Source organism: Pogona vitticeps, chromosome 1 (genome assembly GCF_051106095.1).
Source record: "Pogona vitticeps strain Pit_001003342236 chromosome 1, PviZW2.1, whole genome shotgun sequence".
Classification (NCBI taxonomy): Eukaryota; Metazoa; Chordata; class Lepidosauria; order Squamata; family Agamidae; genus Pogona; species Pogona vitticeps.
The window spans coordinates 294,517,066-294,539,802 of record NC_135783.1 but is presented as its reverse complement, the minus strand read 5'-3'; the positions used below and the strand labels follow the sequence as shown (position 1 = coordinate 294,539,802).

Sequence of the window (22,737 nt, the reverse complement as noted above, 5' to 3'; positions counted from 1 at the left end):
GGGGTCTCGACTTACGAACTTAATCCGTATTGGAAGGCAGTTCTCAGGTCGAAAAGTTCTTAAGTCGAATCTGCATTTCCCATAGGAATGCATTGAAAACCATTTAATCCGTATCTGCTCTTTTCGTCCATAGAAACTAATGGGAAGCTGCTATTCCGCCTTCTGCCACTAGACGGGGATATTTTTTTTCCTTTTTTCCTTTTAACCTAAGATGACTTAGCTTTAAAAAAAAGGAAAAAAAGAGTTCGTAACTCGAATCTAAGTTCCTAAGTCGAGTCCATATATTCCTATGAGAGCGGTTCGTAAGTCGAAACGTTCGTACAGTATGTCGAGCCGTTCGTAAGTCGAGACCCCACTGTAGTTCCCATAGGAACTAATGCAAAGCCGGTTAATCCCTCCTCTACCACTAGGGGGAGAATTTTTCTTCTTTTGATCTAAGATGAACTTAGGTAAAAAAAAAGGGCAGGAAAGGAGGGGGGAGGGAACACCTTCTAAACAGAACACCTTTAAAAACAAGCAGCTTTTAAACAAAACCAAGCACCTTTCAGGTTAAAAAAGGGCAGGAAAGGAGAGAGAGAGTGAGTGAGTGAGGGAACAGCTTTAAAACAGAACACCTTGGGAAGCACCTTTTCAACCAAGCCAAGCCAAGCCAAGCACCTTTTAGGTAAAAAAGGGCAGGAAAGGAGGGAGGAAGGTAGGGAACAATGGGAAAAATAGGAAAGAAAGAAAGAAGGTCATCACTGGGGCACACAGACAAACATTTGTGCTTTTAAGCACAAAAAGAGAGAAGACACACAGAGAGAAGACAATGGGGGGGGAGAGAGTTTGGAGTCTAGAACACATTTTAAATAAAACACATTGAGTCTAAACTGCATTTTAGAGCAAACCAGCCAGCACAGCCCCTCACAGAATATTTTCTGATTTTAAGAAAAAAGACTTAGGAGTCTAAACTGCATTTTACAGCCTGTCTGCATCAACAACCAGCAACCATCACTATATTCCAGCACAGAACTCCTCATCACAAAAAGAGAACACAGAGAGGGGGAGTAGAGACTTGAGTTGAAACTCCATTTTAAAGCTGCCTGCCTGCATCTACAACCACCACAGTCACTCACAGAATACTGTATTTTCTGATTTTAAAACAGACTTTAGAGACACATTTTAACCACACACATTTTAAAACTAAAATCTACACTGCAAGACCCATCAGAGCACAGAAACATAACACCCCACCTAGCCTTACCCGCCAAGCTGCAAAAAAACCTGTACAGTACAGTAAATACAATGTACTCACCCAGAACAGGCAGCCTCTCTGTTTAGAAAAAGAAAGTCAAAAATCCAAAATTACAAAAAAGTCAAAAAATACAGTCCATACAGTACCAGGCAGTACTGTACAGTACCAGGCAATACCAGGCAGTACCAGGCAGTCTGAAGACTCTCTCCCTATTCACTCTCTAACCGCTTGGATGAGTGAATTTGCAGACAAGCACCCTCTTCACTGGCCAATAATCAACTGAAAGTTCAAATTTTGCGCTTTCCCTGCCTCCCCCCGTTTTTTTTCGTTCATATGTTGAAGCTCCGTTCACAAGTAGAAGCAAAATTGTGCAAATGGAGCTGTTCGTAAGTTGGATTGTTCATAGGTAGGGACGTTTGTAAGTAGAGTTTCCACTGTAATTCAGATTCAAGACAAAGTTCTGTGGGGTTAAGAGGTACATGCTCTCAAGTCTGTGTTTGTCATGTGGATGTGATTCTCACTTCTTTCCAGGATTCTGGATTTCCCCCCATATTCATTATTGAGTTATATACAGCCATACCTCGGTTTACGTATGCCTCAGTTTACATAATTTTTGGTTTACGAACCGAAATCCATGAGAAATAATGCCTCGGTTTACGTTTTTTATGTTGTTTTTCGCTGTATGAAAAGGACGCATCACGCCTGGAGGTTTCTAGCACCGCCCCTGTTGCTACAGCAATCCGTGTTCTGGTTTGCGTAATTTCCACATTACGTAATGTTCCGGATGACGGATTAATTTCGTAAAGCAAGGCACTACTGTACTTCTAATAAATGTTCAGATAATTCATCCTCCCATATTTTATAGAAGTCTGCTGGGCAGCGGGGACAGAAGAGAGGGCAGGGGATGCAGCTTTCTAAGCCCCGAAAGACGGCAGCAGGCGTGGAGCGGCTTTTGGCTTGCAAGCTGAAAGCCGCTCCGCGCCTGCTGCCAGCTTTCGGCTTTTGGGGCTTAGAAAGCTGCACCCACTGCCCTCTTGTCTCCTGTCCCTGGTGCCCTCTGCCTGAGACAAGAGGGCAGCGGGTGCAGGTTTCTAAGCCCTGAAAGCTGGCAGCAGGTACGGAGCAGCTTTTGGCTTGCAAGCCAAAAGCTTCGAAAGCTGCAGCCGCTGCCCCTGTCTCCTGTCCCCGGTGCCCTCTGCGCACCGGGGACAGGAGACAAGAGGGCAGCAGGGGCTGCTCTGAATTTCCAACCCTTTCCCCCTGCCTTTTGTAGGTCGAAGCTTTGGCCTCAAGTCAAACTAAAATTTTGTGACTGGAGATTTTTCTACCTCGACATTTCCGTAAGTAGGGGCCTTCATAAGTCAAGGGTCCACTGTACTATTTTTAGGGTACAGGGTGATTTATTATAAGAGTTAATGCCGCTATTTTCTATTTTGTTACTCTGTTGTTTTTTGTTATTTGTTGTAAACCACCCAGGGTGGCCTTGGCTACCAGATGGGTGGTATATAAATCAAATCAATCAATCAATCAATCAATCAATCAATCAATCAATCAATCAATCAATCAATCAATCCTTGACATGTATTTAATGTTAATAACAAAGAAATCAAAATGGTTGAAGAGTTTGTTTCATGGATTGATCATTAATCAAAATGCAAACTGAAGCCAAGAAATCAGAAAAAAGATTGCAACTTGGAAAGACACCTATGAAAGAATTAGAAAACATCCTTAAGGAAGAGATCTTGTAAGGAAGTGTTATTGGAGACTGTGACGATCACCCCACGTCACTCATGCCATTTATAGTCATGAGCTGATTTGCATGAGCCTATGAGGGGACTAGATGGGCTGCTGTGAGTGGCGGCAAGGAAGTGAGCCGTCCTCACAGAAACCAAAGAGAGAAGAAAGTGAAGGATGTGCGGTGGGGGAATTAATCAAATTGGACCATGATGAAAGTATGGCCAACAAAGCAATAGAGGTGTTTCTAGCAGAGAGGACTAGAGACTGGGGGGAGGAGCCAGAGGAGTGGAGATGGGACGAGGTTATAAAAGAGGGGGGGGGGAAGGAGGGAGGAGGATCTGTTGAAGGAGGACAAGAGCACACAGACGCGGGAGACAGGGGCAGAGAGAGAGAGGATAGCAACGCTGGTTAAGAGCTTCCCAAACCTAATTAATGAAGGAAGATGGTCTGCTGCCCTTACCCAAAGGAATAAGAAAGCTTAAGACAGGTGAGCAGCAAAGGGAATGGAGTCCCGGAGTGGGTTCGACTATTCTCCCAATGTCGGACAACGGGACCCTTGGTGGGGCCAGTCCTTTCCTACCCAGATTGGAGGGATCGGTTGTGGTCCACCCGTGTTGCCGGACCACATGTTCGGTGCTGAGTGTGCCAGCCAAGAACCAGAACGTAACCACTCACTTTGGGATGAAGAAACTGTAAAAGTTAAAGATGTTGGACCTGGGGCTAAACCCAAGAAGTATAACTTGTTAACAAATGAAGAGCTGCCGGACCCGTTTGGTTCAGAGTTGTTTGATGGTAAAGTTAATAAAACTAATCCTTTTTTGACTGTTACATCGACTCCGGCTGTCATTCCCACCGAATCCCTTGGCCTGCCTATCTTGGAAAAAGAATCCAATCACAGCTGCCTTCCAAGGCTGATGAGCCCCACCTACCTGGCCCATCTAGGAGAAGGAGAACTCCGATTTCAAACCTCCACTGCCTTGTGGCTATATCCACTGATGGAAAAGGCTTCAGGAGTTAACCTTGAGGCAAAATCTGGAGCCGGAGTCCCGGAGGCAGTTTGTGTTGTTCTGGCAACTCCTGCGATGTTGCTGGAACCAGTTGTCTTGGCTCTTGCCTTTTCATTGGACTATTTCAGCGACGTGGAGGAGGGGGTTGATAACAGCCTATCCTCCATATTATTGTACCTAGACTTCGTGCTCTGAAGAGGACACTCTCCAAGTCCTCCATACAGAGCACGTTACTGTAGTCTCTTGAGACTGAAGGATGCCATTCTCATGAGAGGACTGGAGAGGCGGAGTCAGCAGCTATGAAGGTTTGGTGGGAGAAGAAGGAATCAGATAGAGATAGAGATAGGGATCAGATCCAAATAGAGATAAGGGCTGGTTAGTCAGAGAGAGAAGGAACAGATGCTGAGTGATAATGCTGGTTAAGAAAATAGGTAGAGAAGGTGGTAATGATATTGCAAGAGAAGAGTATGTACTGAGAGAACTGTTAATGATTTGCTTGTGTACAATGTTTATCTGAAGAACTTCTGTTATTATTAAATCTGCTTCACTTCAATAAATAAGTTTTGTTTGTATTCACAAGACAAGTGTTCTGACAAACATCATTTATATTGTGGATAGAGGTAATCCACTGGTGGCAGTGAGAGGAAAACGCAACGTGAGCCTTTGTGAGGGCAAAACACGCAGGTACCACAAGGGTGAACACCACAGAGACCAAGGCCTAGATAATCCGTACTATACTATTTCCAATTACTATGTACAGATATGAAAGATGGAAAATGAAGAAAGGAATTGAGTGATTTAAAAGGTAGTGCTTGAGGTGAGCTTCACATATACCATGGTGTGCTAAAAAGATAAATAAACAAACATATGATCAAGCATGAACTCTAAAGCTAAAGTGATTAAACTGAGGCCATTGTACAGTGGTGCCTCGCTTAGCGATTTCCTCGTTTAACGATGTATTCGCTTAGCAATGGGTTTTTTGAGCAATTTTGCGCTCAGTTTAGCGATGTTTCCTATGGGGAAATTTCGCATAACGATGTTCGGGACCTTGCCTAGCTTAGCGATGACAGTTTAGGTCCCCCTGTTTCGGTTAACGATGTCCGTTTTTGCAATTTTAAGTGTGTCTTAAAATGTTCAAAAACGGTTGTAAATGCTTGGGATCGTTAGTGCACCTTGCAAAACCTGTGCAAACTTAATTTGGCTTTGTTCTGAGTCTTTGTTAATTTTTGGTGAATTTTTTTCTCCCCCATTGGAATGCATTGAACTGTCGATTTGACAGCTGTCAAACTGACAGTTCAATGCATTCCAATGGGGGAGAAAAAAATTCACCAAAAATTAACGAAGACTCAGAACAAAGCCAAATTAAGTTTGCACAGGTTTTGCAAGGTGCACTAACGATCCCAAGCATTTAAAACCATTTTTGAACATTGTAAGACACTTTAAAAATAGCGAAAACGGACATTACAAAACCATTGGAATGCATTGAATAGGCTTCAATGCATTCCAATGGAGGAAACATTGTATCGCTTAGCGATGTTTCCTATGGCGATTTTCGCTTAAGGACGGTAATCTGTTCCCATTTGAACGGATTAACCGGTTTTCAATGCATTCCTATGGGAAATGGTGTTTCGCTTAGCGATGTTTTCCCATAGCGATGTTTTTTTGGGAACCAATTAACATTGTTAAGCAAGGCACCACTGTATTTTGGATATACCAAAACACACACACAAAAAAAACAAAAAATGACCCTCAATACCCCCCAACAAAACAGAAGCCAACCACCCAAAACTTTTTAAAAAAGCAGCACCTTACCAGTCCAAAGCCTCCTCAGCTTTCCAGCTTCCACCGCTGCTGCGACCACAAAGGGATGTGGCAGGGGTGGCCCAGCGGTGGGAGGCTTGAGCCTGGCTGGGGTGCTCTGGCTGATCCCCTCCCGGCTCACCTCCCGCTCGCTCCTCACTGCCCTCCGTGGACCGATGTCAACGTTGGTGCCCGATGCCAGCTCCAGCTCTGGAACCAGCACCAGGGCTGCTCGCCAGGGCAGCCATGTCGGTCCTTGGCGCTCCTCACCACCCTTCCCCATTTCAATTTCCTGCCATTGGCCCTTGGAGGGTGGCAAGGAGCACCTCGGGCAGGCTCAAGCCTCCAGCTGCTGGGCCACCCCTGCCGCATCCCTTTCCCAAAGCGTTGGGGCGAAAGAGCTACAAAGAAGCAGCCTCTTCGCCACCAATGGTTAGTACATTTAAATTTCCCACACTTTTCCCCTGCCATTTTTTCGTTCCTAAGTCAAAGCTCCGTTTGCAAGTCAAAGCAAAATTTTGGGAACGGAGCTGTTTGTAACTCAGAATGTTTGCAGGTCAAGGCATTCGTAAGTCAAGGCACCACTGTACTGGGTTCAAGAGTGATTCCAAGTTGCAAACTTGATCCTTCAGAAGGAACATTAATATCATCCAGAACGGGATATACTCCCAATACTAGGCTGGCTTTTCTGCTAACTTGCAGGGATTATATCATGCTTGGATTGAATTTTAATTCTTCAACTTGCCTCTATTTCCTTACTGGTCTTAAACAGCAGTTTAAGACTTTCACAGCCTCCTTAGCATCAGTTGAAAGAGAGATAGAATTGAGTAGTATCTACACAGCAACACATAGTATCTCACCCAAAACTGAGGATTACTTCCTCCAGAGGCTTAATGTAAATTTTAAAATACACACAGGCAACACTAGTCCCTGAAAACCTCCATAAGGTAATGGCCATGAACCCAAAGAACAGTCCCCAAACGATACCTTTGGGGAGTATTCAGCATAACAATTCCAGAATCACTGCAAAAGTGCCCCAAGTCCCATATCAGCCAAACATTCCAGAAGCATACAATAACTGATGGCATCAAATGTTATGGGGACATCCAGCAAAACCAAGAGTGATTCTCTCCTCCAAGGCTGTTCCTGTTTCCAAATAAAGACTGAAACAAGACTGAAATAGGTACGAGTACTTAGCATCATTCAAGAAAGCCCATAGTTATGCCACTATCAGCTATTCTAAGACCTTATTCTCAAAGAGAAGTTCTATGTTCCTTGATGGTTATCTATTAGTCAGTATCCAAATTCAGATTTGTGCATACATTGTATTCATTCTGTGCTACCCCTTCCTCATTAATTCCTTTGTGTGAAAACAAGCATTTAAAGCTAATATTGTGCTTGATGATGGCCTTTGTTAATGTTTAGCCATGGCCGCAAATGGAGCAGGATAACCTGCAAAAGCTGACTTCAATCAAGAATGAAATAATCATCAACAGATCCTTTGAGATAGATGGTGGAGATCAAAATCATCTGAGTTGAATCTGATACTACCAAAATAAAAAGGTTACTTACCTGTAACCATAGTTCTTTGAGTGGTCCTCTGTGAATGCACACATATGGGTCCTGCGCTGACGATCTCGGAAGATTCTAGAGCTAAAAGTAACAATTTTATGGTGGGATCTCCCATGAGGCACATGCTCCTCCCACATATCGTTCCCCTCAGTTCCTAGAATAAGTCCACCGGGCAAAGGTATAGAATTATTAAGGCACCGTGACAGACAGAGGGGAGGATGGGTGGGTAAGTGTGAATTCACAGAGGACCACTCAAAGAACTATGATTATAGGTAAGTAACCTTCTTTTCTTCATTGTGGCCTCTGTGAATGTACACATACAGGTGACTAGTAAGTTTCACTTACCGGCAGGTGGAATGTCACGGTAGAAAGGAAGCCAATATGGTTCTGCCAAAATCAGCATCAGTGCGTGCTCTGACATCTAGCCGGTAGTGCTTGACAAAGGTGGATGGGGTAGACCAGGTTGCAGCACAGCAGATATCTGGAATGTTCGTTCCGCGTTGGAACGTAAATGAAGTAGAAAGTGCTCTAGTAGAATGAGCCTTGATCTGGTCACGTGGTGGTTTTCTTGACAGTTGGTAAGCAAGGGATATAGCTTGCACTATCCATCTGGAGATAGATTGAGAAGATGCTGGACTTCCCTTGTTAGGACCATGGAAGCAGATGAATAGTCTGTTGGTGGTCTGGAAATCCTGAGTTGTGTTCAAATAGAATGCTAAGGAATGTCGGACATCGATTTTGTGGAGAATGTGCTCTAGAGGAGATGATGGGGATTTGAAGAAGGAGGGTAAAATGAGAGGCTGGTTTCTATGGAAGTCAGTTACAATCTTTGGGAGGAAAGAGACATCAAAGTACAGAGTTATCTTGTCAGGATGAAATTGGATGAAGGGAGGGTCCGATCTAAGGGGAGCTCGCTCGCTGGCCCTTTTAGCTGAAGTGACGGCTACCAAAAAAGCTGTTTTCAAGGTAAGTAATTTCAGGTCGGATGTGGCCATGGGTTCGAATGGAGGATGCATAAGTGCATTAAGAACAATTTGCAGTGACCATTGAGGGGTAATATGTTGAGGTGGGGGACGGGTGTTGTTAAGTCCTTTGAGAAACTTAACAGCTGGATGAGAAAAAAGTCTTGCAGAGGAGGAGTTGTCTGGTTGGTGTGCGATGATCACTGCAATGTAAACCCTGAGGGTTTGGAGAGATAAACCCAAGTTGAAGAGATGAAGAAGGTAAGTGAATAAAGTTTTGATGGAGATGGGAATGGCAGGTAAGTTCTCTTCCCTTGTGTATTTAAGGAAGGATTTCCATTTGCTTTCATACAGTAGTCTGGTGGACGGCTTTCGAGCTCAATATAGGACTGACCGAAGGTCGGGAGTATCCTCCAAGCTGTCAGGTGAAGGGACAATAGGTCTGGGTGGTAGACCATTCCGCTGTTCAGCGTCAGAAGATCAGGGAGTCGGAATGTGTCCATCTAGATCGATTGAAGGTAAGGGAACCATGGTTGTCTCGGCCACCAGGGGGCTATCAAGATCACATCAGAATGGAAATGACAGATTAGAACCACAGTTCTTTGTACTAGCGGAGTTGGGGGGAAGAGATAAAGAAGCCCCCCTTGACCAGTTGATCATGAACGCATCTCTGATGCAACCAGCATCGGCCCCAGCTCGAGCGCAATAAGTCCTGCATTTTGTGTTCAATCTTGAGGCAAAGACATCGACGTCTGGTGTTCCCCAGTGATGGCAGAAGAGGTGGAAGATGGAAGTTTTGAAGGAGCACTTATGCGACCTCGATGTGATACGACTCAGATAGTTCTCTTCTGTGGAGATGTGCACTGCAATTGGAAAAATATGGTGTCGGTAGCACCAGGTAGAGGAGGGAGAAAGAGTGGGTGCCACCCTGCTTGTTGACATAGAAAAGGGCAGTGGTGTTGTCTGTTGCCAGTTGGACGACTCGGCCTCACATAAGTGGTAGAAAAGCATGGAAGGCTTTTATGATTGACATGAGTTCCAAGTGATTTATGTGTTGTGTCGATTCCAATCTTGTCCAGAGTTCATGAACATTTCGGCACCAGGTCAAAACCTTCCTGTTCCAGAAGGCTTTTAATTGAAATAATATTAGCTGTGGGTCTGATGGCAATTTTAATTGTATTTTAATTGTATTTTAATTATTTTATCTTTTGCTGTATTGAATTTTAATTATTGTAAGCCGCCCAGAGACCTATGGGTAGTTTGGGTGGCATATAAATTGAATAAATAAATAAAATAAATAAATAAACTTTGTATTGCAGGCAATGAGCGCCCCATCCGGAAGGACTGGCGTCCATAGTGATTTGTACCGTTGGTTGAAGAGGTTGGAACGGACAGCTGACAAGGAGATTGGACATTGTGGTCCACCAGGTGAGTTGATACAAGAGTTCCGGTGTTAGTTGTAGTTTTTTTCCGATTGGTTGTCTGCCATTGGGTTGAATTGGGCGAGGTACCATGCCTGAAGGGATCTGAGCTTGAGTCTTGCATGTTGAATGACTGGAGTTGTTGAGGACATGAGTCCCAGAAGATGTTGGGCGTGCTGAGCTGTGACTAAGGCTCGAGGTTGAAACGAGGTTATGGCATGTTTCAGTTTTTTGATCCTTTCTTGTGGAATGAATGCCCTGGCTTGCATTGAGTCGCGTCGAGCACTGATGAAAGTAGTCATTTAGGATGGTTCCAGATATGATTTCGAATAATTGACTTGGAGACCGAGTTTTTGAAGAGTGTGTAGGGTAATGTGGGTGGCTCTTATGGCATCTAGACGGGACTGTGCCATGATGATCTAATCATCGATGTAAGGGTAGATGTGGATACCCTGGAGGTGAAGGAAAGCTGCGATTGGCACCATGCACCTTGTAAAAGTTCTTGGAGCTGTTGAGAGTCCATATGGGAGGGAGCAGAATTGGTAAACCGAGTTGTTGAAATGAAAACGGAGGAATTTCTGGTGGGCTGGATGGATCGATATGTGAAGATAGGCATCCTTGAGGTCGATCAGGATGAAACAGTCTCCCTGTGAAAGAAGGGGAATAACGGTGTCAAGCATGAGCATTCAAAACTTTTGAGGTCAAATATAGGTATTAAGATCCCTGGGGTCGAGGACTGGATGGAGGCCTCCTTTTTTTTCGGGACCATGAAATATTTCGAATAGAAACCATAAGGGGAGTCAGTAATTGGAACAGAAATAATGGCTTGCTTGTCAAGTAAAGTAGAGATTTCTTCGTGGAGGGTGTCAGAGTATGGAGTAAATTTAAGGATGCCCAAAGGCAGAACGGATTCAAACTCAATGCGATAATCTGATGAAATAATATTAAGAACCCACTTGTTGTTTGTGATATACTTCCAAAATGGGAGAAAAGGTCGCAATCTTGGGCAGGTTGGATCATAGGAGATTACAGGGATAGGGATAGGGGTATCAATAGCGTTGATAGTCCTTACCCTTCCCTTGTGCCTTTGGTAAGGACTGGCGGTGTTGCTGATGATTTCGAGCACGGGTGGTCGATGTCGATGGTCCTGGTGTCGAGATAGGTCTGTTGGATTGTTGATGTCGAAAAGGTCGGTATGGTTGATAACGCTGGAATGGTTGGAAAGGTTGTTTGTAATATTGGGAATGTCTGTATTGTGGTTTGTAGGACTGAAAGGATGATTGGTTCATATAAGTTTTAGCTGTCTTTCGAATTTTATGAAGATTTTCCATGGTGTCATCTGTCTTTTGGTTGAAGAGTCCCATGCCATCAAAAGGAAGCTCCTCTATTCTGTGTTTGGCATCATCATTCAGAGATGTAGACCTGAGCCAAGCATGGCAACGAATGGCTATAGAAGATGCTAGAGACTTAGAAGCGGCTTCAGCAGCATGTCTGGCAGTGATCTTTTGTTGCTTTGCCAGGGAGGTCGCTTCCACACGGGCATTCATGAGATCCATTTTGATGGGCTCTGGGGCAGACTCAAGGATGAGCAGAATTTTAGCCCACAGAAGTCGTTGGTAGGCGCCCTTCGCTGCCTGGTAATCAGCAGTGCTGAGCAGGAAAGACTGCAAATAATAGATTCTCCTAGCCATGACATCGAGTTTTCTCCCTTCCTTGTTAGTTGGTGAGATTGATGATTTTCTTCTAGATTTGGGCAAACTGGACTCGACTATGATGGAATTTGGGGCAGGATGCTTGGCCAGTAATTCCATGTCAAGACCATGGGTTCTGTACATGTTGTCAGTACGTCTCAAAATTCTCAAATTTGAGGGTGGTGTGTCCCAGGCATCTCTAATTATTTGTATCACAGCAGGTATAAAAGTCAGACTTAGAGGTTGTGATTTCTCATTGTGGATGTCATCGAAAATGATATCCGCTTCAGGAGAAGGAAGTTCTTTGACCTGGACTTTAAGTGCAGCAGCCATGCGAGAGATCAAATGGGAATAAGAGGTAAAGTCCTTTGGTGGAGACAACGGGCGCATGTCAATAGGATCAAATTCAGGAGTAGGTATATTGGCAGGAGATTCCGGTGACGATTCGATATCAGTGTCTTGATCAGATGCTGATGGAATAGCTGAAGAGTCATCGCCTGAGCGAGAAGTTGTTTGGGATGCATGTATCGTAGGTGGAACATGTTGGGATACCGTAGTCGCGGTGACATGATGGACCTTCAGGGAATGTTTAACTTGCTTTGGTGGGTGGACACTCGCAGAGTGAGAACGGCGTTTCTTTGATGTCGATGTCGAAGGGGGTACCGGAGGTTTCGATGTCAGCGTCGAAGGTGGAGCCTGTTCACGGTTTGGTAGAGATTTGTAACGGGACCGTTTTGCTGGGGTCATTTGGGAGAACCCATGATATGCTTCCATTTGAAATTGATTGGTGAAGGGGAAAATTTCCATGCCAAGTTATTGGAAAGTAAGCTGCTGGTAAGCTGGGAAGAATGGGAATTTATAGCATTGGCCAAACTGAGACATTGGAGGAGGTAGCGCAATATGTTTCCTCTTCTCCTTTCATTTCCTTGGAGACTGAGGAGGAGTTTCAGGCTCCAACGGTTTGGTGTCAAAAGCCTGCCCTGATGTTGGGCTCAAATGGGCAGTGGCTGGACTGGATGGAAACTCAGTCCCAATATGGCCAGTGGAGGGAGAGAAGCTACCAGCCATGACTGGAGCTTGTGCCGAGGGAATAGGCACCTCATCCCGTTCCGCTACAGATCCTGGAGCCTCCAGAGAAGATTCTTCCAGTATTGGAGAGGGTGGGCGCTCTCTGGGTGGATCCAGGCGAACAGATTTAACTTTTTTAGACTTTTTGGTAACAGGTTTTTCTATCTTTTTCTTAGGAGGCTCATGCTGTTTTGGGGCTTTAGATTTGGAAACCCTAGATGTGTCGGAGCCTTCCTCAGAATGGGGCGAAGGAGTAGAATGCCCCAGGATGGCGGATGTTGGAATTTGCTGCGGCGGAGCTGCTTCAGAATGTGGAGCCTCCGTGGGAGCAACGGCAGCGGGGTCCATGGCTGCTTCCCAAAGGTGAGACCTTAGTCTTTGGAGCCTGTGTTTTAGTGCGGGTTTGGTAAAACTTCTACAAGCCATGCAGGACTGGGTTTGATCTTCCTCACCCAAACAGTATAAGCACTTGTCGTGGCCATCGGTAGATAGTATTTTACTGTTGCAGCTGACACAGCGCTTGAACTGAAGAGGCCATAAAGAGGCCATAAAGGGCAGGAAGGGAGGGAAGGATGGTAGAAAGTCCCAGGGAGGAGAAGGAGGAGGGAAAATCTTGAGAAGAAGCAAAAAACTCACGGGAGATTAGAACAGGAAAAGTCTGTAGAGGAGGTAACTGAAAAAGGTAATCGGTTATTAGCGGCACAAAGGCCAAAATATCGCTCTCTCTCTTCCGTAGAACCTTTCAGCACGGCGGAAAAAAGGAACTGAGGGGAACGATAGGTGGGAGGAGGATGTGCCTCATGGGAGATCACACCATAAAATTGTTACTTTTAGCTCTAGAATCTTCTGAGATCGTCAGCGCAGGTGCAGAGAAGACCCATATGTGTGCTTTCACAGAGGCCACGATGAAGAACCAACTGATTTATTAATGTTTTCAGACTACACCAGTTCAATTGCAGATCATGACACTTCAAAATCCTGCTTTTTCGACTTTTCTGCTTCCCTTTCTCCTGCAGTTACCCCAAGTTCTACGATGTCCTGCAGAGCTTAGCAACATGTATCTGCTCATAATATTCTAGTGATACAATACAGGCATTACCCATCCATGTTTTAAAATTCCTGTTACACTGGTGCCTTGGTAGCAATTATGGACAAAAATCTCCAATGATAACAAAGGATTTCCTAATTCATAGAAGGCTGAAAGTGCTAGATATTGAACCAACAGTTCACAAATCAAATCAGAAATTATTGCCAGGCATTTTAAAGTAACAGTAGCATAATAGTCAAAATGAAAAAGAAATGGTACATACTTATCTCCCACAATCCCCAAGTTGATTGTTGGATACCCATGTTCTTGAATTGTTGCTAGAAGAGTTGAACGATTACTGTCTCTTATCTTTCCTGGTAGCAGGTCATCTTCAGGATTCAATAGCTATAAAACCATAAAATGAAACACTCACACTTTGAGGAAAAAGTAAATTTCAAACCATAGTGTCTGAATCCGGCATGTTGTGTCTGTCACAAACAACAATCTGCAGTTTGCATGCAGTGGTATGTCAAGATCTAGGAAAACAATAAGTGAATGTTGCTAAGTTGATTTCCCAGTGGCATGTGGGTAGAGAAAGGAAGTGAGCCTGAGTCTTGCTTGGATTTGTTCCAGAATGTGCATAGAGTGCTGAACCACACTTTAGTATTACACCGGAATCAAACAAATGTATTTGTTTAGCCAAATTCATTAGACTCTGCAGATTTAAGAAAACATTCTTGCTACAATTATTGATTGTTTAATAATATGAGGGTGAAACAGCTTGCAACATCTATATCACTGCTATTAAATACTTAGGTATTTCTCTGAGATTTGTAAAAACCCAACCTTGAATATTTTCCCAGAGTTAAAGAAGGTACCATTATGATCTGGTTCGGAATAGCTCTCAGTGGTAGGGAAGGAAATGAACTGGTACTGTCGTAAAAAGAAAGACACTATTGCTAAGGAAACCCGAAGAACTGATATGGGAGATAGGGAGAAGAGCACAACCTGTAACATTTTTGGCAAACATTTTGCATTATTGGTACAAACATTACAAGTTGTATCTCCTCTAAACAATCGAAGTGCCTTATCTAAAAGTTGTGCTCTTCCATTCCATTCATAATCTCAGTATTCATCTGCACCAAGATTTCCCAGCTTGCAATAAAAACAAGCCTATTGTCTAATTTTCCACATCCCACATATTACTGTTCTGCACAGAAGACTGCCATATTCTGTGCTGCTTAATGCACTTCCCAGTGAAACCCACATGGAAAAGATGCAATTCTGCACAGAATTTAAAAAATTTGTGCACAACTTGCTGTATCTTCTGAAATTTCCATGTGAAGCCTGTACAAGAAACATGCCATTCTGCACAGAAATTGTAATAATCTTATGCAGCTTGTCATTTATTCCAGAAAATATGATCATGATAGCTCTGAAAAATCCAACAAAATTTGTCAAACATCCTGTGCAGGTGAACTCTTGTTGCAAGGAAAAAATGCTCCCCACCCCTGTCTCAGAAATAAGAGGCTATGACCTTCATATGCCTAGTCCATAGAGCTTATTTCCCATTTTCCATACAGAGAGATACACAGAACAATCAATACATTCAGGGGGAAGACTGTTCCTTTGCTCAAGGCTTTAAAAGGGAAGGCGCCATACACTATTGTAATCGAGCCTAGGAAGTAATCTAGTCCTTGGAGTAGATGGGACTTTCACAGAGGATTGCTCAGTGCTTCTCCATATACAAAGAAAAAGGACGACAACAAAGGCAGCTTTTCTCTTGCGGGGGGGGACCCCTCTGGTAAAGTCACTTACTGAAATCAGTGGCCTTGGGAAGTGTATAGGAGACAATTTGGCCCTCTTATCAAATGTGGTGATCTGCTTTTGCAATCCAGTAATACTTAAAAAGGAAATACAGCATTTTTACAGAATCCTTCTGTGAAATTACGCTGAAAAAATAATAAGGTTTTAGAAAAAAAGTATCTGTAAATTTGGAAACAGACCATTAAAAATGATGGAAATTGCAGTCAAAGAATAACTACTATAACTGTGGAAAATCTGCAAATGTTTCATTAACAAGTATTTCCTTACTTCATTCCCTGTGGACATTACTGCAACCACTGGAAACTTGTTAACTTCAACTTCCGTTACTCCAACAGTTGCGAGCAGACCTATCTCTGATGGACCCATGTGGGTTCCCTTGGCCAGCACACATTCACCTCTTTTAATGTCATGTCCTATAGGTCTGCAAATGTATCCAGAAAAAATAAAAGGGAAAAAATGGATTTAAGTTAGCTGACCAATTGTCAACAAAGAAACAATAAGTCCCTGACAAATTTCAAAACTGATAATATACCATATACCATAACTTTCAAAACCTATATTATATTAAACTGAACTCGCATCCCAACTCATGTTTGCTATTGTTTTAAAATCAATATGCATTATGAAGACAACAAATGCACTGACCTGATATCTTGGCCTGGTCTTGCCTGCACTAGGATGCGTACCTCAAGTTCTTCGGTGCCCTATATTTAAATAAATAAAATAGCTTATTTCTTAAAACACAGAATGCTAAATAAGTATTAATCCACTATATTTAATACTTTAACAAGTATGCTGAAGTCATGATTTGATCACAACAATTTTTATGTCAATATACAGTGATTCTATGGGATGTTTTCATATTACCTTTGCTATTCCCCACAATATTTTAATTTAATCTATTATTCACCTCTCAAGCCTAATATTTTACAAAAGCTTAAATGTCTCTGCTTATGCCCTTTCATCTGTATAGAAAATGTGGCAATTATGAGAGTAAAAATATAGTTTTCTGCCAACCATCTCACTGGACTAGCTTTTAGCAGAACACATTTGATCCTGGAACATGTTTCCCAGCAAAAATGAAAATCCTATCCATTGGCAGATTTGTCAGTAACATCTTGCAGTATGCAGGATCGGACTCTTTAAAGGATGAGATAACATGATAACTTTGCCTCCTTTGTGAGTTGATGTGGATAATCTACTCTTAGAGCAGCCAGCTCACTTGCTCTTCCTGCTGAAATAATCACCATGAGATTTTTTTATATAAATAATTAAATGTAGGTCTGCCACTGGCATTGGCTCAAAAGATGAGACCTTCAAGTGCATTAGTACAAGAGATAAAAACCAAAGAAATGTAGGAGATTGTTTTGGTGGACATATATTCTTGAGCTGTGATAATTGTTTTCGAGCTAATGAACTTATGATGGGTTCACAAGAATTACTGATGGATGCGCTCATATAGACAAACTGGGAAATCAAGAATCCTTGAGGTGGAGTAGAACTCAGAATGCCATTTCTAATGTTTTTGGCTTTATGATGAAATTCACAAAACATATCCATTTGTAAACATAGGACTACTGAGAAAATGACACAAATTAGAGTTGCAAAGTAGTCATTGTTGAATTCTCCAGGCTGTCAACTACAGCTTGGCAAGGACCAAATATAGTGCTTGACCTTTGTTTCAAGTCAGCAGGTCTGGTTATAGTGAGAGGTTCTGGTATTCTTCCTTGGAAAGAAGTAACAAGGTTGTCTGGGCCGCTGAGTGATACCAGAACAACAATCTATTTTACTTGATCTTGACCAAAATTAGAGGAAAGGGTCTCCAGGAGAACTGGAAGAGACAGGCATTTCTCAATCAGTGATATCCCTTTCCAGAGACACCAAGTGCAGAAGAGTCAGCATTTTTAATTCTCTGTTGAAGCAAAAAGGTCTATTTCAAGATGACCCCGCCTCTGTATTACCTCCTTGAACACTCAATGGGCTAACTCCTATTCATGGCATTCAGTGCTTTGATAGTTTAAGCTATCTGCTTTTTGATTGTCTTGTCCTGCCACATGCACAGTAATAGGAAGAACATGTTTAGCAATGCATCATTCCCAGAGCTTCACTGAGTTGAAGTGGTGGAGAATTTGTTCTGCTCTGTTTGAGGAAGTAAAATTTAATGGTTGTGTTCTCCATTGCTCTTTAGAACACTCTATCTTTGAGAACTTTGGGGGCTTCAAGAAGGGCAAGAGTTTCTGATATTGTGTTATGAGAGAAGTAATAAATTGTCCCAGAATGGATGCACACCTTGAAAGTGGTAGCAAACCTTTTTTTCATGATGGCACTTCTGGAAGCAGGTTTGAAATTGTTGCCTATAGTTGTTGGTACCAAGAATGACATAACAAGAACAACAATTGTGTAACATCAAGTCAATTGTGACTCATGGTAACCCTTCCATGGTTTCATAGAATCACAGAATAGTGAATTTGGAAGGGGCCCATAGGGTCATCAAGTCCAACCCCCTACTTGATGTAGGAATACAAGTCAAAGGTATCTGCCAAAAGGTTGTCTAAGTTTATCTTCAATGACTCCACGCACCACCTTTTCTGGTAATTCGTTCCAGGTTTTCTAGGTTCCATCATTTTCTACGTAGAGAATACTTGGGTTTACCATTCCGTTTTTCTGGGGGCATACTGGAACTGTGCAGCTTGTGTAAAGCTACATAGGATGGCTCTTCTGTGAGGTATGTTTGGGAACTGAGTTCCCAAGTCTCTGCCTCCGCAGCCAGATATCTAACTCAGTGAGCTAGTCACTCAGCAGAAGAATGACATGGAGAATAAAAATAATGAGTTGGAGACCAAGTTTGACTTCCCTGAGATGATCAAGATCAATTTATCTTTGGTATGGTATTTACACAGTACAACCAGTAATCTTCTCACTGATGTCAGACACAGCCAATAATTGAAAAACTTGTGATAATGTAGGAAGGGAAGAGTATATTCTCATATAGTATAACCATAGTACCTAGAAAGGCACCTGTAGTAAGGATGATGTTGATGGGGGATGTTGATATTGACTCTGACCTTTCCTTCAAACATCTCCCTCAGTACTGGTGATGCTCTTTGTGTCTAATAGGGCTAATTGCAGCCTTTAAGTGTCAGTTGGCAGTTGAACTGCACTGTGTACAAAGCTGCTTCAAAGTTCTTCCTCCAAGAATGAGACCATACATACAATAGCTTCTGAATTATGGTCCAGATCTTCCTGCAGTTGGTAAGAATAGACAACTGTCAGTGCCTATTGTGACAGTGCTTTGAAACTTAGATATAGCAGCCATTGGCCGAATAACAAACCAACAACAAGGGCTTTGATTCAGCTGGTTTGTATTTTAATCATGTTTCTTTGGTTTGGAGTTGGTCTTTGAGTGATCATTCATTTGCTTCACTGCATCTTTCAAAACCAATTTCATCATTTAGGGTATCCCTAGTTCTGAGGCCTTGGTAGTGTTACTGGATTCTGATGGTACTGTTACTGTTACCACTGAGTTTGATGGAGATGGCGAGGATGGATTAAGAGCTGACATCAATGCCTTGCGTGATTTACATACTGCAGAACTACCAGGGAAGCAGGCTTTATGTTAGCTGATAAGTCCTGAGATTGTAGGAATTTCTCATACAGATACAACTTGTAAAACAAGGGCAGACCACTGCTGGATTAAATTCCTTCACCCTAATGGAACAAACACTTTCAACATCCATCTGAAACAACTATTTTCCACCCATAGGTGATAAAGACTTTTTGAATAAAGCTGTCATGGCCATAGGCAAACTAACCAATATCCTGGAGATATAAGAGTTTCTGAGAAAGGTCCTTCAAGTGCTTGCTACAACAGGAAAAAGGAGCTGATGGAAACTGGTTAGACACATGGATGTGCATATTGAAGAGGGTGGATCCCAGAAGAAAGTCTACTGAACTCTAAAATATTCTGGAGATTTCTTGGTGTAGGTACAAAAGGCATGAATGTTGATCACAAAGACTATGAAGAAGAATAGAGACCCTAAAAGAGCTTTCAAGGTAAATTATATATTTAGGGAGTAGTTTTGCCATTTGCACTCCCCCAATGAGTTTCCATGGTGAAGTGGAAATTCAAACCATGTCCATTACAGTACTTTATCCACTACATCACACTTGGAATCCTTTTGGACTACAATTCCCATAAACTCCAAGCCAGCATTAATTCTTTTTGGAGCACTGTATGCATGCTGCTCTTTCTAGGGTTGGCTTTCCTACAGTTGCAGCATTCCGCTCAGGGTTCTCAGGTGTTACTGGATCTTTGCTCACCATTTTAAAGCACTGTTCTAAATTAGAATCTGCTTCTTGCACCTCAGTTTCTTCCCTTCACCTATCAGTCCCATCCTCAAACCAGGCAGGGAAAAACCCAAAATAAGTATACATCCATCCAGTATAGACATAACCAATGGTACAATCTGTGAAAATACATCCACTATTTGTTACATTTCTCAACGATATACAGACACCATGTTTATAGACTGCCAAATGATTTCCTAAAAATATATTGCCAGACATACAACTATTTTCTGTTACCACTCACATCATCTGATTCCCTGATGAGTTCTGTGTCTTCTACTTGAACCACAGCATCAGCACCACAGGGTATTGGAGCACCAGTTGTAACTCGCATTACTTGACCAGGCATTACAGTCTGAGTTGGCTGAAAAATAAGAAGTATATATTTATATTTTAAAACAGAACATGAAACCTGGACACTGAAAAAAATGTTAAAAAGAACTTGTGCAGACATCTTTATTTGTTACCAAATTGTCATTAGCTCTAGGCAAATGCTGGACCAAATATATAGAAGCAAGCATTCCAGTTGCCTAATGAAACTAGCTTCACTGATGGTCAGTGAATGGTCAGTGAAAGGGTAAGAAGCAGCTGGATGAAGCTAGGGGGTTGTGTTTCTCAGCTTTGTCCATCTGGATTGTCTGTGCAGCAACAAACAATACGTGGGAGTAAGGAGGAGGAGTTGCAATAATTAAAATTCCACCACTCTTACCAGTGTCCTCTCCCACGTTTTCCTGGGTTGGAGTGGATGTAGTTGAGAGTGGGTGTCTAGGACAGATTAGGAATTCTGCCAGGGTCCCACCGACCCCACTGCAAAATAGTCCCCTTTTCTGAGCTAGCTAGAGTGTTGCTGATATCTCCTCAGCTTGTTGTGCTGGAGGGGTTCTATGTTCATGCTAAAGCCACCTTATGAGGAGTGGCTCAGGACGTCTATCATGAAGACCACTTGGGGCTAGCCCATGTGGTATTTATTTATTAGATTTATATACCACCCATCTGGTCTCCGACCACTCTGGGTGGTTCACAACACAAAAGTAAGACAAATGAAATCATATAATAAAACTAATGTACCCTCTAAATTTTAGCCCCACTGCGCGGTGCTCTGCCTCTCTCTCTCTCCTTCACCCCTGTGTGCATGCACAACTTTGCCCCCTCCAGGTTCAGGGTTCCGTCTTGACTGGAACCAAAAGGTTTGAACACAATCACTGCACAGAGGAGGAAAAAAGGCTGTGCCGAGGGAGGTAGAGCTGTGTGCACCCATGCATGTGTACGTCTTAGAGGGAACCTTAAGCACAACTCAAGTATAAAATAAAATATAACAATGTGAAACAATACAAAATGCACTCTAAAATACCTAAGTATAAAATAAATTATTTAAAAAATAATCCCCACCCTCCTCATGTTGCAGTGAACTCTCTGGAACTAGCTTTCTGTGCTGCACAGAATGTTGATAATCCTGGTGTGGAGGAACTCTACGTGTCATCCATTGTCACGAAGTGTAAAAGTATACTATTCTCTCTCTCTCTGAATTTACTCCAACTTCCAGAATTCTCCAAGAATTTCCCAGGCAGAATTCTTGGCATTCCAGCCCAGAAATACATATCTGCAGACACCTTCATTCAACTCACCTGGAAAAGGCTAAAACCTTCTTCTAGGACTTTGTCTGGGCCTTCTTTTCCTGCTGCAATGCTTCAGGGAGTGGTAGTCTCATTGCTCTTTTATGCCCTATAGCGAGCATCTCCTGAAGAACCACCATTCATATAAAGCATTGTGGCAGCTTCCACCCAGGAGGCACTGCAGCAAGAAAAGAAGACCTAGAAGAAGGCTTTGTTTTTGTCCAGTTGAGTAAGTGAAGGTGTCTGTAGATATGTGTTACTCTCAGAATTCGGTCTGGGTAATTCTTGGAGAAATCTGGTAGCTGGAGTCCAAAACAATAACAATGAATGGCACACCCTTAATGGTGGGAGGTGTCTATGAGAGATAAGGGAGATAAAGACAAAAAGAGCTATAGGGCTCTTAGAATAAAGTCTAAGATTAAGAGAGAAAGCTGTGAGGTAGTTTGCTAAGAGTTGTACTGTCTGTGTGAGGAAGTGGTGAAGTCTAACTTATGTTCTTGCAGGATGGGGGTAAAAATCTGTACAGACACATATAAAGAATTATAAATGCTTAAGCTATAAAGTGAGAAGAGAAAATAAAAAGAGCTGACTGATGAAAAACTTGACAGACATCTGAAATTTTGTGCTTTAAAAAAAAGTTATTTTGGTTTTCAAACAATGGTTATTATTTCTGATTTAGCAGTCATAAGATACTATACTATGATTACTGCAGACCAACACTGGGACACACAGATAATATAGGCTGTTTGGGGTTCACCAAAAGTGTTCTTACTCATTTAAAAAGAGCAGTGTGAATACAGTCCTTAGATCTGGCATTATTAAAGCACCAATGGAAAAGGAACACAAGTTGTGTGTCCAGTTTGGTAAAATAATGATCCGAGGGAAGGAGTCCTTATTTACAATTTAGACAGTAGTCCTAAACTTAGTGCAAGGATTTGGTGGTGCTGTTATTTGGTGCCAGCATAGAGGAAGGTGGGTGAGTCTTGCCACTACAGTTCACTATGGAGTGGGGGAACGATGACAGTGAAATGAGTGGGACAGAGACTAGAGCAAAAATGATAGAAAACTCTGAGCAGATATAATTTAGTAGAAACTGTTAGGAATGTGCTCATTCATTATTTTCTGGATTCCAAATCCCATAATTCTCTGTTCTGGGAATTCTACCTGGCAGATCCATACCTACAAACACCTAAATTTTGATTACGTAGAAAAAGGTCAGGCTATGAGGCTTCGTAACCTAGACAGCATCTTGAAAAGCAATCATATTGGCAACAAAAGTTCACATAGTCAAAGCTATGTTTTTCCAGTGGCAATGTATGTAAGTGAGACCTGGACCATAAAGAAGGCTGACCGCCGAAGAATTGATGCTTTTGAATTGTGGTGCTGGAGGAGACTCTTGAGAGCCCCCTGGGCTGCAAGGAGAACAAACCT

The 22,737-nt window shown here is 42.5% G+C and overlaps 1 protein-coding gene across 48 annotated transcripts in view; it reads right to left on the bottom strand.

Annotated features, from left to right (window-relative positions):
• Positions 1–22,737, bottom strand: part of GPHN (gephyrin) — a 454,199-nt gene that overhangs the window by 43,032 nt on the left and 388,430 nt on the right. For all 48 annotated transcript variants that reach the window (XM_072986103.2, XM_078390238.1, XM_078390313.1 and 45 more), the window contains 4 exons: positions 19,938–20,057; positions 15,992–16,050; positions 15,614–15,767; positions 13,803–13,924 (listed from right to left, as the gene is read on the bottom strand). In XM_072986103.2, the coding sequence (XP_072842204.2) occupies positions 13,803–13,924; positions 15,614–15,767; positions 15,992–16,050; positions 19,938–20,057 (455 nt within the window). The remainder of the gene's footprint in view (positions 1–13,802; positions 13,925–15,613; positions 15,768–15,991; positions 16,051–19,937; positions 20,058–22,737) is intronic.